At 49.4% G+C, this 16,754-nt stretch overlaps 1 protein-coding gene across 2 annotated transcripts in view; it reads right to left on the bottom strand.

Moving 5' to 3' along the window:
• The window catches only part of GRIK4 (glutamate ionotropic receptor kainate type subunit 4), a 427,812-nt gene that overhangs the window by 37,774 nt on the left and 373,284 nt on the right, over positions 1-16,754 (bottom strand). For both annotated transcript variants that reach the window (XM_058662539.1, XM_058662540.1), the window contains exon 14: positions 3,459-3,572. In XM_058662539.1, the coding sequence (XP_058518522.1) occupies positions 3,459-3,572 (114 nt within the window). The remainder of the gene's footprint in view (positions 1-3,458; positions 3,573-16,754) is intronic.

Here is a 16,754-nt window from a genome sequence, read left to right as displayed (position 1 = left end):
CATGCCAGCACTTATTTTTTATTCCATTTGGCCCTCTGTTATAAATCAGATCTGAGCAGCCAGGTGGCATACTGGTGCCTCCGTGTGGAGGCCAGAGGAGGAGAGGAATCCTCACCAGTCTGAGGAACTGCACAGCCTGGGGGTTTTCCAGGAAAACAGAACCAAGAGGAGATGTACTGACCAACCGATCTATTCATTGGTTGGAACTGGCTCACAGGACTGTGGCAGCTGGTCAGCTGGGCAGGCTGGAAGGCTGCAAACATAGGCAGTGTGCTTTATGTGGTAGTCTTCAGGCAGAATTTCTTTTTCAGAAAAAAAAACTGTTTCTGTTAGGGCCTCCAACTAATTGGATGCCCACTTCCATCACACAGGATCATTTCCTTTCTTCAAAACCTACTCGCTATATTGTAGTGAGGACCATCTGGCCCACCAGCAGAATAAGGCCTATGAAATCCCTCTATCAAAGCAACCTCAGGAGGGACTCCAATTGCAATAAATCAATAGCAGGCTACTTTTTACATTGATAAGTTTGTATGGCCCATGAATGATGTTATAAACATCCAAATGACCACTGGCAGAAGAAAAAGGTTCCTGACCCTTGCTAGATTTAATCACATCTGCAAAATGTCTTTGCAGTGACACCTAGACTAAATGTGGGTAGGGGAGGAAAAGAGATAGCCCAGCCAAAGTGACACATAAGTCATTTTCAAAAAAAAATTTTTTGTTGGAAAGTCAGATATACAGAGAAGAGGAGAGACAGAGAGAGATTTTCCATCCGATGATTCATTCCCTAAGTGGCCACAATGGCCAGAGCTGGGTGCAGGGTCCCAAGGCTTTGTGCCATCCTTGACTGCTTTCCCAGACCACAAGCAGGGAGCTGGATGGGAAGCAGGGCTGCTGGGATTAGATCTGGCACCCATACAGGATCCTGGCACGTGCAAGGCCAGGACTTTGGTTGCTAGGCTATCATGTCAGGACTGACACATAAATCTTAACATACTAGGAACCAATATTGTCATGGTTTGTGAGTGACAGGAAACAGTTAACAATCCAACTTAGGATGCCCAACATGTCAGGGACTTGGGTTTAATTCTGATTGTATGTGATGGGGTAGCTAACATACAGACATCCACAGGTGACTTGGGGTTAGGTGTCTCTCCCATGAGCTACAGGTCACCAGAAGGGCTTTTGTTCCATCTGTGTTAATCAGGATATCAAGGCCAGAGCAAGTGTCACAGCTATAATAGGCCGTAAGGAGTGATTTGGAGAATGGCTATGTATCCATTCCTTTAAGATGTCTCCTCAGGGATGCCGTGTTGGTGGGTAGAGTCCAAGTAAGTCTGCTTGTAGGCATGTCTGAATCTCCCAGCCACATGGCCGTGACTGGGGGAATCCATGCTGGGTCAGGATTCCCGCTGGGGGTCCTAACTCCCTGTCCACTGCTGCTAAGCAGTGGGCAAATCCTGAGCTTGTGGGTGGCCAGAGCACCAATGGTGCTGGCTTCATCTACTGGCTGCCCAGCAGTAAGCCCTGGAGATATTTCATCATGGTTGGAGTGCTATCAAAATCTCTTGAGCAGGACCCTTACAGCATGCCCCATGTCGGGAACCAAGGGGTGGTGTTGGGTGGCTGTCCTCCATCCAAGGGATCAGAGGCGTTTAGGAGGCTGGGTGTGACTTCTCCCCTTGTCGTTCCCCTTCCTCCAGAGACAGGAAGGAAGAAAAGAGAATGTGGAAATGGTAATTTCATCACCCTTCCTGCAGCCCTTGACCCTTATCACCCTAATCAACTGTAAAAATCATCAAAACTAAAAATAATTACCACAAAAAGATGTCTCCTCAGGGTTCAGTGTGTGTGGTTGGAAACTCAAGAAATAATGCTGGTCTAGGAAGCCAAGAACACTGTCCCTGCATAAGAAAGCTTAGCATCCAAGCCCAGCTCTGCATTAGCCCAAAGTCCAACTTTGGTCTCCTTCTCTGCAATTTGCCAAATACAAAATCTGCCTTCTTTCCCCAAACAACACTCCAGAGAACCAAATAAACAAGGAGTATACCAGTGCCTTACAGGACTAGGATTCATAGATTCCACACACCAGAGTGGAAGGAGGCGACCACAGAGAACCCAGGCACTACTCACATATTCCAGGGTGAAGCCCTGCTCCTGCACTTGTTAGCATGTGGACATGTCCAGTTTTTAAACTGGTTGCATCTTGGGGCTACTTCATCGTATTACAGTGGGTTAGCTACCACTTGCGTTGTCAGCATCGTGTATGAGAATGCTGGTTTGAGTGCCAGCTGCTCAGCTTCTCTGATGGAGTTCTCTGCTAACGTGCCTGGGAAGCAGTGGAAGATGGCCCAGATTCATGCAGATACATCAATGACAGTGCTGGCTGCCACCAGGTCCTTACATTTCTGTCTGTCTTAGGCTGGGGACTTTGCAATTGAGATGCTGCCTCTTCTTTCCCAAACTGGGAGAGGAACACCAAGACTGGCACAGCACGGGACAGTACTTATCTAGCAGCCTAGCCAGTTGCCTGGAGAAATGTGAGCAGCAGTCCCTGAGACCCTGACAGTTGCCAAGGCCAAGAGCCATGCCAAGCCTACCAAGGCAGCCGTTCTGGGCAGGCCTGTGCGGTGAACTCTTGGTTCCCTACCCCATTGGGCTGTTTCATGGTACAGATCATGAACTGGGATCTGCCCTGGAAGCTGAAGTACAAACACTGAGAGTGACTAATTGCCAGAGCACTGGGAAATTCCATGTGACAGCTGCGCACTGGCAGCCATTCTTGCAATCTAGTAAGGTAAATCAGGTAAAGGTGGCTCCTGCTTTGTGGTGCAATGATGGTCCACTGGATGCATCAGAAACCTTCAGAGTTACTCTTCCCCACACCCACCTGCAGCCAATGCGCTTGAAGGTCATGTCCATGTATGTCCATTCTCTGTTTCCTATTTGGTGCTCTTGCGAACTTAGTGGATCCTCAGTCTACCCATCCTTGCCAGAGGACTCTCAGTTTGGCCAGATTATCCACACTGATGTCACCAGGGCCATCCAGAGAGGAAGTCTGCACTGCTGCATCAGAGGCACACAGCTACACCCGGGAGCTGGTGAGCTTCTTGAGGATTCCTGGGTGACTTAGCACCCCCCAGGGGAAGCTGACTGACAACTAGAGGCAAATTACTGGCAAAATGCACACACACCCAACATGCAACCATCACTCTTGGCCACTTCTGTTCAGTCAGGCACCAGTAATTACTGGGAAGCCCACAGTGTGATTTTTTTCCCCTTCATCCCTCCTGTTTGCAAGTTCCTGCAGCTGATAGGGGGAAAAATAGCCCAGTACATTTGCATTTAAGTCTTGAATCTAAATATTTCTGTGAGTCATTCATTATTACCATATAACTCCGTGTTTGCATGCAAATAACTGTAATGACATAAATGTTATAAAATAAGTCTCTTACCATATGAACTCGGTAAAGAATGCTAATTCCCAAAGTCATGAATGGCTTAGAGAAATCAATCACTTTCTCCCGCTCAGCTGTGATGGTGAGGCCTGCCACAGCCAGATCCGCTTTCTGAAAGAAGCAGAGAGAGCTGGTCAGTGGGGTGCCCACGTGAGACAGGCATGGGGACTCATGACCAGAGACTGTCCAGGTGGAGCAGCTCAGGGAGTGATGCCTCAGACCCAGCACATCTCAGATTTGGACAACTGCTCACAAAGCAACAGACGTGGATAGCGAAACAATAACCCAGGCTTATTTTTGATTATACCATTTTGAATAGATACAGAATTCTGAAGCCAAGGATCACCACTAGAGACAGATCTTGGCTGTAGAAGGGTGGGATTCTGGGAGAGGAAAAATGGCAGGTAGGTGGACTCCTGGATCAATAAAATGTCACAAAGTACCTAAGGTGTATAAGGCAGTTTGGTGGAGGGCAGAGATGACAATAGGTAAAAGTGCTGGAAGTACAGGGACTAGAAACAGTGTAATGCAATCACATTTGCTTGAGAGTAAGGAAACAGAGACTGAGAATGTGAACACAGAGACCAATGGCACAAAGCCTATCCCCTCCCAAGCATGGGCTGGAACTAAGCCCCCCTTGTGGGGCTCAGGGGCAAAGAGGTCACTAAGTCAATAAGATGGTGACTAACAGTCGAGGTCACTGGGTTACCTGTGGTGAACAAGATGGCAGCCAAGGACAGAGCCCTGGGTGTGAACCAGGGCAGGGTCATGTTGTTTCAAAGAAAGACTGGCCAGGGCCATTTCACTCACCTACCCCCGGCCTATGGGAGGTGGCTTCTGCAGTCCTGCTCCTAGTAATTGGCTCCTAGTTTCTCCCCTCCTGGAACGGCTGAAAATTCCTGGCCTGAGGCTATGCTTACCCTATATAAGAAACTGAATTTCCCCAATAAATTGGAACTGCTTAGACAGAACCTCTGTCCTTCTGTCTGTCTCTTGCGGGCCGGGAGGCTGGGTGGTGGGCAGCAGGCTCACCCCCTCTGGCAACGGGGTACTAGAGGAATCTGTGGGGGAGACCCTGCATTCCCTGGCACCACTGGCCACTTATATTGCTGTCCAGGTCAAAATGCAGGTGCCGTAAGCAGGACCATGAGAAAGGTCTGGCCCCTTTAATGCAAAATAATGACACTTTGTTCTGAAGAGGCTCTTTCCTTACTCTTCCAGATCATGTCTCAAGTACCCTCTTTGAATGAATATTTGGCCTGAATTAAGCCCTCCTGGAAAGGAGATGTCATACAGAATTCCTCAGTATTCTTCCCTGTTGGGAAGTTTATTCTAACTTGAATATTTGCTGTTGGAACCAAGCCCACTCCTGCTGGTCTGCTCTAGCACACCTGGGACACTGGGAAAGTCCTGAGCTAGCACTTAATTCAACTTCAGATACTGCACTACCTAAACTAACCAACCTAGGCTAGACACATGCCTTCTCCAGCCCTCTCCATAAACCAGAGGAGAGAGAGAAAGTTCAGACAGTGTTAGGTCTTTCTCAGTGATTTTCTAACAGTGCTTCTCAAAATGCACTCTGAGTCACCTGCCTGTAAATCACCTGCTAAGCAGATGAAATAGGAATTCCTGAACCTCACCCCAGAACCTCACCTCTCTGATGAGAGGAGGCAGAAATTCATACATGTAACAAGTTGCCCATTTGATTCCAACCTAACACTAAGATTTAAGAATCACTTTTACAATTTAGGCATTATATTTTAGAATGGCCCCTAAATTACATTCTAGCTCCTTTAATTCCTTCTTCTGGTGCTAGCAGATCTATTGATGGAAAAGATTAAGAAAGAAATGAGGAATGGTGAGATGTTCTACATGGTACCAACATGCCAATCTCTCTCTGTCTGCCTCTCTCTCACTCACACACACACTTCTCAAACCACCGCAAAGAAAATAGGGAGGTGTACATACTGGCCACCATTTCACACAAACAATTTATGATTTGTACATGAGAAAAAAAATTTATTGGCGGGGGCTGCAGGAGAGAGAGTCTTGCTCGGATCCCGATCCCAGCCAACATGTGCTCATGCTGAGCTGGGCCCGGGCAGGGAGCTCTGGGGTAATGGATGTCCGAATCGCTGCTTTTATAGCTCTAGGCTGACCCCACTGTTTCTGGGATCTGAGTCATTCCTAAAGATTCCCAATGCCAGTAACTCTTCCTCTGAAGAACTTCTAATCACTTAATAATGCTGAGCTTTGAACACCTATCATTCAAAAGATCAGCTCCGGCTTGTCTAGCAGGATATCTTTTTTGCCTGACATGATGATGGTTCAGGAGACTGGTCACATTAGGCAGGGCCATAATATCAACTAGCACTCTAAAACCTTATCCTGGGGTGGATTCTGTGCAGGATGTGTGGGCCACACCCTGTAGAAAGTTTAGCCCCACTGGTAAACCTAAAAGTTTGGGTGGTTATGGACTAAGCTAGGTGTGACCAAGGAGCCTGCCATCAATCACAGGTAAAGGGACCCACCACAGACTGGACTGGGCAAGGCAGCAGCACCCAAATGTGCATCCTGAATAGGGCGTGGGGTGGGCCAGGCTGCAACATTCACCAGCTCATACAAGGCCAAATGGGAGGCTAGAGTACACCGGGCACTGGCCTAAAACCCAATGGCATGTATGTAAACTGGGTCTGGGAGTGGATCAAGTGGAGGAACTTGGGAAGCTCCCCTGGCGAGTCATAGCTCTCGCTGGTGAACACGTGGTCCAGATCTGGGGGTCGGACAAGCAGGGCATAGTAGCTCCAAAATGTGTAAATTGGTAATGGAACAGAATGTACTGGGCAGGACTGAGCAAACCTTTGCTTACAAGCAAAACTAGAAACCAGCATGGAGCACAGGTCATACCGAGCTAGGCTCTTGCACCTACTGGTCCTCAGAGCAACCACGGGCAGGTGCATGATTTACGGCTAGGAACAGGCCCAATTGGGGAGGTAAGGGGAACCCTAACTGGGTTGAGGTTCCCACCAAGGGGTGCATGTGCTGGAATGGGGGCTGCGTTCTATCTAGGAAACAGGTGTAGTCACCTGAGGCACTAGTGTGGGCTGGGATTGGATGCACCAGGCCAGTTCAGACCCCAACACCATCTGGTGTCATGGAGAACCAGGGTAGATGTGGGACTGACTAGGTTGGGTCTCAATCCCCTACTGAGCCATGTGTGAGCTGTATGCGGTTACGGATGAGCCATGGCTGGGCTGAAACATCCAACAACAAGAACCAGAATGGAGTGAAAGCCAGCCAGGAAAAGCCACTGTTCCTGCTAGGACAGGAGGTGAACTGAGTAGGGTTGGCTCAAGGACCCCCTGGCATGCGCAAAATCTGGCATTGGGAGGGGTTCTGATGGGGGAGCCTGGGCAACTCCTCTGGCAGGACGCAGTCCCTGCAGGTAAGTGCAAGAAGCATGATAGGAAACAGCCCAGAATAGGCCATGGAAAGTTTCCCACTGGCACACATCCGGCATGGGTCAGGAGCAGACCAGGCTGAATCAGTTCATGTCATCCACTGGCAAACCCGATCACCAGAACAGAGTGTGGGATGAGCTGGGTTTGGTCGCAACAAAACAAGTACACATTATGGAATGCCAGTGCGTGGTTGCCTGTACTGGATAAGAATGCAGCACCCAACCAGCACACGTGAGATCCAGGAAGGGAGGGACAGAGCTGGCAAGGGGGATTAAGGGGCTGGTCCCCTCGCCGGACAGCTACTCCCACTGGAGAGCGTGGGCTGGGATAGAGACAGACCAGACTAAGCAAGGCTACAACACCTGTGCGCAGCATGTGGACTAGATCAGAGAAAAGCCAGGCTGGGCTGATATTTTTGCGGGCGCAAGCATAAATTAGAGTGGGTGAGGGATGTTTGGGCATAGCTGCAGCATCAGCTGGCAGAAGCTGGCACTGGGGACTAATTCTGTCAAGTCAAATCACAGAACCACTTAAAGAGTGCATAAACCGGGACAGAGAGACCTGGGAGGGAAAAAGTGGGTTCCTTCCTCTTGGGTCACTACTCCCGCGGGAGGACATGAAAACTAGGACGGGGGCTGGGACGGCTAGATAGAGAGGCACTCAATAACATCCGTGAGGGCTGGATGGTTGAGTTGGTTAGATAGAACTAAGCTTTAATACCCATTGACAAGTACAAGAGCCAAATGGGATGGGGGACAGACTGGTCTTCTGCTATACATACTGGCAAACCAGGGTAGGGGCGGGCCTGGTGGGGGTTATTGTGGGTCGCCCCGACTAGGCTGCAGCTCCCACTGGTTGAGGTAAGGGCCGAACCAGACTGGACTGCAACACCCATTGGTTCCAGTGCAACTCGGGACCGAAAACAGAACCAACCCAGCAATTGAAACCACCAGCTGATCGGGGTGATGGACTGTGCCGGGCCCTGTGCTTGCTAGAACATACAAGAATCTGGTCTGGGAATACCTCAAGGTTTCTTTGGAGATCTCCCCAATCGAACTGCTGGACTCAGAACTCTAACCAAGAAAGGACAGAAGACAGAACAGGTCAAACATTCATCTCAGCTATATGTTGGCAGCAAAATATGGGGCAAACGGAGACCTTATGAGGGACCATATCAATCAGTGGAAGACCTCATCGAGCGAAACTGGCAGCGATTCATAACTGGAGAACTATTAACACCACTTGAGCAAATATCTCAGAGCATGCCCCATATCTGGGACTTGGGGTGGGCAGGAAACCGGGTGGGGCTTCTCCCTCAATATCCCCCTTTACCTCAGATACATGATGGAAACAATATGGACATAATAGTATTACCCACTTCCCTATACCCCCTGAACCTTTTTTTTCTCTTTTTTTTTCCTTTAACCGTAATTAACTATGTAAACATTGTCAACAACAATACAATAAAATAGATTTAAAAAAATTTATTGGCAAAGCTAAGCATCTTCTGTATCTCCACTCCAGTTTTCCACTCTCAATCTGCGTTCCAGCCACTAAATCAGTCATGTGACCCAGCAAAGCTTAATAAACTCAGAACCTTACAAAGTGAGGCATCTTCAAAAGATCCTGGTGTGCAAATGGAAGAGATTCTTAATAAAAAAAAATGGAAAATGCAAACGATTCGTTCTGGGTTTCTCCAGGGGAGTGCTGATTACCGGCATCAAGTGAATCAACCCTGGGATGACAGAGTGGGGTTTGATTACAAGCTTGTTAGCACCTCCATTCGGGGGACTTGTTAGAGGATTGCTTGGGCCTTTTGGAACCTCAGCTCTTCAATGTCAGTGACACTGACTTGAGCTCAGCTTGCCAGGGCCAGTGCAAAGCAGCAGGAATCAGTCACAAAGGCCCTACAGGTGCAATGCCTGTCCTGACTGATGCCCGACACTCGAGAAGAGGACGCAAGAGGGAAAAGAGTTGGTATGGATGCATTGAAGTAAAGATTAAGAACAGGAAAACCAATACAATGGGCAAGAGCTAAACACAACATCTAGTACTTTCTCCAAACCAACGAACCAAGGTAGATGTGTCTGCTTTCAAGCTTCATTTGCACACACCCAGCTGTCCTCCAAAAAGGGTAAACTTTGAATTAGAATTTTTAAAAAGCATTTCACAAGTCTGCAGAAGTTGTTATACCAAACAATTCCATATGTCCCCACAAAGAGCAATGTAGGTGTGGACCACAGGCTGTATTCTGTACCATCAGAGCTACTTTCTAAATACAGGTGGTAGGGCAGCCATACACAGGGACATGGCTAGTCTGTCTGTTCACCAACAGACACTTCCCAGAGCTGGGACTGCAGGAAAAGTGCCAAGTCATCATCACCCCCTGCCTTGCCTGCCTGTGTCCCCAGTCACCAGTGAGTTGGAAGCAGAGGAGGCAGGGAAGGATCGGGGAGAGGGCAATGAGAAGCCATCAGAAACAGTGGCGGTTTTGTGGTGGTGTTTTTAATGTTTAATTGACTCAGTATAGAAGAGTGATTATGTACCTCAGCTCCATTGCACCCTGGGGTATCAGCACAATCAGATCATGCCAAAAGATGCGCCTTCATTTCCTTTTACCTTAGTTAAAAAGACATTCCGCTCCAAAGCAGCTTTCAGACGAGGAGATAATGCTCCATGAAACCAAACCCATAAAGAAAGGGGCTGGCACGGCAGAAATGAAAACACCAGGGATTGCTGGCATGGGAGGCCCAGAGTACAGGGAGTGTGGGCCTAATTAAGGCCCAATTGGGGTCTCTTGTTCCCCTTGATGCTTGTCTGGCTACCTGAACCCCCTCATCCCTGGGGAAAAACAGAGTAGTGGATAAGACATCAGAAGAGAGGCTCCTATTGCAGCGGGGCCCCATATTCACTATGACCTCAGGCCAGTTCCTCCTGTCTCAGGAATGCTCTCCTCAACTGTAAAACGAGAGGGTTCAACCCAGTGCTCTTTAAGTTCTTCCCCACGCTGTAAAACCCCATGCTCAGCTTTGGCAGGCTGCAAGAGGTCTAGCGCAATTTAATGGACCCCCACTTTGCTTGATGGTCAGCAGATTCTGGGGGTGGGGGGGATGTGGAGGTGATGACAGTTTACTAGACTTGTCAGAAAACAGCAGAGCTCCAGGGATTCTAGGCATGGATGTTTTACTTTTAGGGATGAAAAAGTCAGGCAGGTGCAACCCCACCTAGATAGAGTGGGTCTCAACCTGAAACCAAGCAGCTGGAAAACCAGGAAACATCAGGAGCCCCAGGGCCTCCCAGAGCCACAGGGATGGTTCTGCTGAAGAGAGAGAAGGATCAGGGAAGGGGAGGTGAGAGGGCCGCACACTCCCAGGGTGTATAAATACATCCCTCCCCAAGAAACACCTTGCACCTCACCCTGGTTTTGATAGAAAGCATTCTTTGAAGTGCTGAGCCTCTGAGAGGTCCCATCTTTCTTCTCCTGAATGTTTGTGGAATCTACAAGGAGGACAGGTGGGAGCCAGCCTGGAGGTGACTTCCAAAACACACTCTGCTGCTGCATGGAGTTTAGGAGGGGTTACATAGCCATCACCAGCCCTATCAAAGCCAAAAGAGTTGGCGCAGCCACCACTCTTCCCCTGGGACTTGAGGGGCTGGCTAAGAGAAAAGCAGCATGTTCTCACTAGGGCTCTGGTCCCACAGTGGCTTCACTGAGAGCCCAAGGGAAGGGTCTGAGGGCAGCAGCAGGTCCCAATCATTCGGAAGTGGACTGAGCCTTCCCCTGTCTCCCTAGCTTATCTTTCAGACAGCCACTGCCCCTTTCAAACAAAATTCCTTCCCACTCGCTAAGCAGTGACTCCTCTACCTGGCTGCCCTCCGTAACACACTGCAAGGTAACGGGATGACACTGCTTTGGCCTTAACTTCCCATCCAGCCCCCTGCTAATGCAGATGGGAAAAGTAGCAGAAGACGGCTGGAATGTTTGGATCCTTGTACCATATGGAAGATTCAGATAAAGCGCCAGGCTCTTTGGCTTCAGCCCAGCCCAGCCCTGGCCATGGTGGTTATTTGGGAGTAAAACAGCAAATGGAAAATCTCTCTGTGTGTCTCCTTCTAAATATAGAACACTTTCAAAATAAATAAGCATTTTTTTAAAAATGTCCTCCCAGCTCTGGTTGGCTCTTCCAAAAATGGGGTGGGCAGTAGTAATCTCACCTGCCTCCCAGAATAGTTGAGAAGGAGAAAGAGCCCGTGTCTGAGAATGCAATGAATGGACCTTGGTCCACAAGCATTTACTACTGGGGTGACAATGGCAGTGACAATGGTGATAATATGAAGATGATGATGATGACAATAATGATGATGATAATGGTGATGATGAACCTGACCTTGGTGATAATCTCACCAAGGGCTTCTGCTGACAGCTTTTAGCCCCTAATGGGTTGTGGGCAAAGCAGAGACCAGCTAGCTTGTTCTATGTGCAGTGCTGACTGCTCCTAGATGTCCCTGGAATTTGGTCCCAAGCGGTCCTGCCCACTTGACCTGGGCACAGACATATACAGCTGGGCCGGCATCTTGCACGTCCTGGTGTGACTATCTGTCTCTGCAGAGTCACACGGAGCCTCTTCCAGGTCCCAGGCCATCCCATCCTTTGGAAAACACTAGAAAAAAAAAACTTCTTACAGTGTCTGTGCTGTTACATGATTCTCCTCTGGGAGAGTGGGTTAAATGTCCTCCCAGCACCTTTGAATTCTCTCTCTCATATCCTCCGTGTTCTCTCTGATAAGCTTCCAGATTTTTCTTGCACAGCTGTTTCTCACCATCCTCTCTGCTGCAGCAATCCCAGGCATCCTGGCCCTTGGGGAAGCTGACTGCCCCCGCAGGGCCCTCTGGGCACGCCAGGATTCTGCGGGTTTGGTTTTACCTGCTTCTCAGGCTCCTCCTACCTCCCACTTCTTTCTGTCATTGATTTAACTCTGTAATGGTGTCACTTAACACTGGAAAGCTCTGGGAGGCTACAGCTGAAATGAGAAAACGCCACCCAGAATGAAGTTGAGCTAAGCATTACTGGAAACCTTCATTCCTAGGTAATTGTCTCCAAAGAGCTCCTGCCTGTAGAAAAGGCTTACGGAATTTTGAAAGTGAGGCTGGGCCCGAGGCTGTGAAAATGGAACCAACATTAGCTGAAATCACGGACAGGAAGGCGTGCAGAGCGCAGACAACATGGCTTTTCTGAGAGAGATAACATGTGCCCAGCTCTAGCCCAGTTAGCTTGCCGAGGCATCCCGGAAGTAGTATGTCATGAAGTTCACCTCTGAATGCCAAGGCTTTGCCCTGTCACCTGCTACTAACTCTTCTTTAAGGCTTGGTGTGACCTCGCTGCTCCTTGCTGGCTTTGCACTCTACACTGTGCGATGGGATACTACAGTGAGCACACACAGACAGCCAGAATGTATAGTTCCATGGAGGAGGCAGATTGCCAAAGGTTCTTTGTAAAACGACCCTTGTGCTAAGCACTGTCAGAGTCATGGACAGCTCTGAAGGCAGGCAGAACAGATGGCTTGAAGGGCTTAGGGAGGTGCATGGAGGCTTCCCTGAGTTAAGACCCAGTCGTCTAAACAGGTGCGTAAGCAGACCTGGGGGAGCTGTCTTTGTGGAAGGGGTGGCATGTGCCAAGGTCCTGGGGCAGGAGGCATCCTGGTATATTTCAGGAGCTGGAAGAAGATCCGAGGGGCTGGAGCACACAGGGCTGGGAAGTATGCTGGAAATTGGGGATGGGAGGCAGGCAGGCATCAGAAGAGCAATTAGAAGAGCTAAGAGCATTTTAACCAAGGTTTTCCTGCAGAACTGAATTAATGAGCATGGCACACAGCTAATGTCTAGAGTCCTGCCTATGGATGAGGCACCTAACCAAACCTTTGCCTGTACCTCGTCATTCAGTTGCCACAAGACACCCATTAGGCAGAGGCCAATCATCTCTCTATTTTGTTGATAGGGAAATGGAGACACAGGAAGGTTATGTAACTTGTCTAGGTTTGCACAGCAAGAACTTGGCAGGGCCAAGATTCAAAGGCAGGCAGTTATGTCTCTAAGGCTGTTTTCTGGACCTGTAACACATGCAACTGGCTCTAGTAAAGAAAAAGACTAAGCAGAGGCAAACAACGGCCAGCCTCACTTCATCTCCACTTCCTTCAGTGCATGCCACTGCACGCTGGGCTGCCCAGCCTCCACGCCACCAGCTGTGTCACTCCAGCCACTGTCAGCTCAAACCTCCTGGTTACAACAGCCACAGGCTCTTTACACTCTGTTTCTGGCCAGTGCTTCTCTTTGGCTCCTGGCCACCCTCCTAAGGAGGCCGGTGTCAAGGATATAGCTCTTCTTCCCTTCATCTGGTATGTCTGGTGGTGTGTCTGATGACACTGCCCACATTGCTGGCACTGAACCAAGTCAGGTTTGGGTTCTAGCCCTGTCAGTCAATGACTGTGTGACCCTGGGTCAGCACCATGTCTTCTGCAAACTCATCTCTGTCACCTGTGAAATGGGAACAATAATAGTCATTCCAGGGTTACTATGAGGATAAATGAGGTCACCTAGACAATGCACAAAGCACAGTTCCTGCTAAACAGTAGGTGCTTAATAAACGATTCTTACTATGTGCCTAGCAAAATTCATGTTGTGTTCAATCAGGAATAATTAGACAACATTAATATTATGTTTCCAGGAAAATTTGCTCCTTGCAACTGTACACATCCTCCTTGCTAGAAATGAGCTATGACTCCCAGTTCCCCTGGAGTCTAGGCTGGGCGCTGAGTCCTGGCAGGCAGCTCATTCCTAGCATTCAGCCCTAGTTCCCCGACCCTGAGCCTGCACCTGGAGCCCACTCTCAGCCAGTCTGGTTCCATGGACTCTCCAACACACCTTGCCCTTTCCATTGTCACACTTCGTCTACACAAAAAGTTCATCCATCGAGGCCACCTGCTCTTGGTAACTCTGCTTTTCTCATAAACATTCCCTGATCATCGTCCCAGGAATAAATTTGCCCCTCTCTCAGCTCCCAAAGGAGCTAAGATATTCTTTCTCGCACCCCTGCTTTGTGTTAGAGCTGAGGGCCTGGGATCCCACTTTCCTGACATAGCTGCTCACTGGCTGTGTGACCTCAACGGCTCCATGCCTGCTGCTTTGCTGATCTGGTGGGGGGCGATCAGAGTTTCCACCCTCCTGGAGCTTCTGTGAGAATTAAATGAATAACTTACACAAAGCCTCAGTCTCTGTCAATGTTAGCTCTTACTATAATCATTGTTCTTGACATTCACATGACCCTTTAAAAAAAGATTTATTTATTTACTTGAAAGGCACAGTTAGAGAGGGAGAGACACAGAGAAACTTCCACCTGTGAGTTCACTTCCTAAATGGCTACAGAGCCAGGGCTGGCCAGGCTGAAGCCAGAGGCTAGGAGCTCTTCCAGGTCTCCCACATGAGTGTAGGAACCCAAGCACTTGGGCTATCTTTCACTGCTTTCCCAGGTCATTAGCAGGGAGCTGGACTGGAAGAGGAGTAGGTGTGACACAAACAGGCACCCATATGGAATGCTGGCACTACAGATAGTGACCTAACTCACTGTGCTACAGCAAGAGCCCTCTACACATATCTTATTTCCCCACTAGAAACATACACACTTCTTGAAGCAGAAACTAAATCTTTTTAAAATGTGCCAGCATTGTGAGCTACTTGCCACTGGGTCTGTTTTACACACAAAGCAGCTAAGACCCAAGGAGGCTAGTAACTTGCTCAAATCCCTGCATCCCAGCACATGGAGAAAGCCACACACACACACACACACACACACAAACACGGATCCTCAGGAAGGTGCACTTTGCCTTCTCATGGCTGTGACTTTCCCCCTTGGACACTCAGCAAGACCCTAACACATAGCCATGCTGCCCTACCTGGACCTCCTAATATCAGAGCCTGTTCTTGAGCCACTTCCTGCTGCAGTCAGAACGAGGCTGATTTCTGACAGGCACCTGCATGCAGGAGTGTCATCAGGAAGCTGGGATGTTGGATCATGCTCCAAATGTGAGGGGACAAGTTTCATCGGCATAAGGCCGACTGGAAGCCTAGATCCCCGCCAGAGGGCTCCCTTCTCCCCATACCCCGGCCCTAGATCCTTTAGCACCATGGACAGCGTCACATGTGGATGTAGCGGAGGGGCGGGGAGGGGCGCCATGGGAATCATGCTTCAGCTGTGGGCTGAGTGGGTGTTAATTACACCCAAGCAGGGGCTTGCAGAGGGGCAACCTCAGCCCCCAGTGCTCCGTTGCTGCAGCGGAGCCCACCATGTTATTCCGTGTCACAGCCCATTTCAAATTAGATTATCTGCTCACTTGTCTTCTGATCCACTTACCTGCTGCCAGTCCTTCCCCTCTTGCCCTCCCGCCCCCAGTCCTCAAGATGCCCAGGGAACAAGCTGTGACTCACTGGGGTCACCGGGCTGCACGGCGGCAGTAGGCTCTGAAGGTATCAGAACTCACTCCCACTCCCGGCCCAGTGTGTACATGCGGGAGTCATCCTTTAGACTTTATAATAACAAGCCTGGGGAACACACACATCTGCTCTCCTGCCCCATGAGTCAGGCTGCCTGCCCATTTCACCCACCCCTGCAGTGGGACCCACTAGGAACTTTTTGGGGTCGCAGAACACCTGCAAAATGTGTGGATGGATGCCAATCCCACTATGTTTATCTCCTCTAAGATCCAAGACAGGGCAGCAAGGCTATGGGAATGGCAATCACGGTTATTAATTCAGTCTGCACCTCAAAATCTTTACCCTCTTCCCCAAAAACGATATGCTGCCTGTTCAGAGGGAAGCCCTGGCCCGAGCCTGACTGTGAGGCAGCCCCAGGGGAGTATTAGCATTCCCCGGCAAGAGGCAATGTCACCTGCAGGTCCAAGTGTTCCCTGGTGCTATTTCTCGAGGTGACAGTCTAGTCTCAGGGTCGGATGAATTTCTTTAGAGCTAAATTAAAATCCCATGAAATATTTAGTTGGCTCAGCACAGGGCTATGTTATTGGCCTGTGAGGGAAGATTTGGGGAAAGAACCAGAGAAAATGGAAAGAAAGGGGTAGCCGTTCACCAGCCAGTGAGTTTGTGTGTCAAAGAGGTCCCAGCCAGAGCAGGGGTGAGCAGGTACTGTTGACCTCTGGCCTTTAGTGGGGAGGTCAGTGTATGTTTGAATCCCAGCTCTGCTAAGTCTGAGCTTCAGTTTCCTCACTCCTAAAGTGCACAGAATAATGTCTATCTCTGGTGATTGTGGTGGGAGTGAAATCTCATTACCTGTGTAAATGGAGTTTCTGTGGAGGACTCCTCATACCACAGCCAGGAGGCGCTCCTGAGTGGGGAGGTAAAGGCACAAGGCACCATTCTTCCTTAGTCTCTTGGTCATGCCACACATGTCATTAGCAGTCTAGTGAGACCTGGTGACACCTCTCCTTGCACAGTGTCTTTCTGTGATCACACACACACACACTCATCCAAATACTTCTACCATGTGTATGACACAGCAATGTGTGCTGGGACTCACAGCAACACACAACACCTTCAGTGACAAAGTCACAGGTAGGGGTTGTACCACCCAGGTGGCTGCCGGTCATGGACTGCTCCATTTCTGTCTCACGGTTGCCTCCCCGATCGCCCATCTCCACATGCCCCTTAGCCGGCTTCTGCCCTCACAGTGAGACAGATGATCTGAAAGGCCTTGTTCATCAACTCACCTGCTGCTTTAGAATGCAAGCTCTGGGAGGCAGGAAGAACTCCTGTCCACCTCAGCACCCTG

Source organism: Ochotona princeps, chromosome 4, assembly GCF_030435755.1.
Source record: "Ochotona princeps isolate mOchPri1 chromosome 4, mOchPri1.hap1, whole genome shotgun sequence".
NCBI lineage: Eukaryota > Metazoa > Chordata > Mammalia > Lagomorpha > Ochotonidae > Ochotona > Ochotona princeps.
This window is presented reverse-complemented; position numbering and strand designations above follow the sequence as displayed.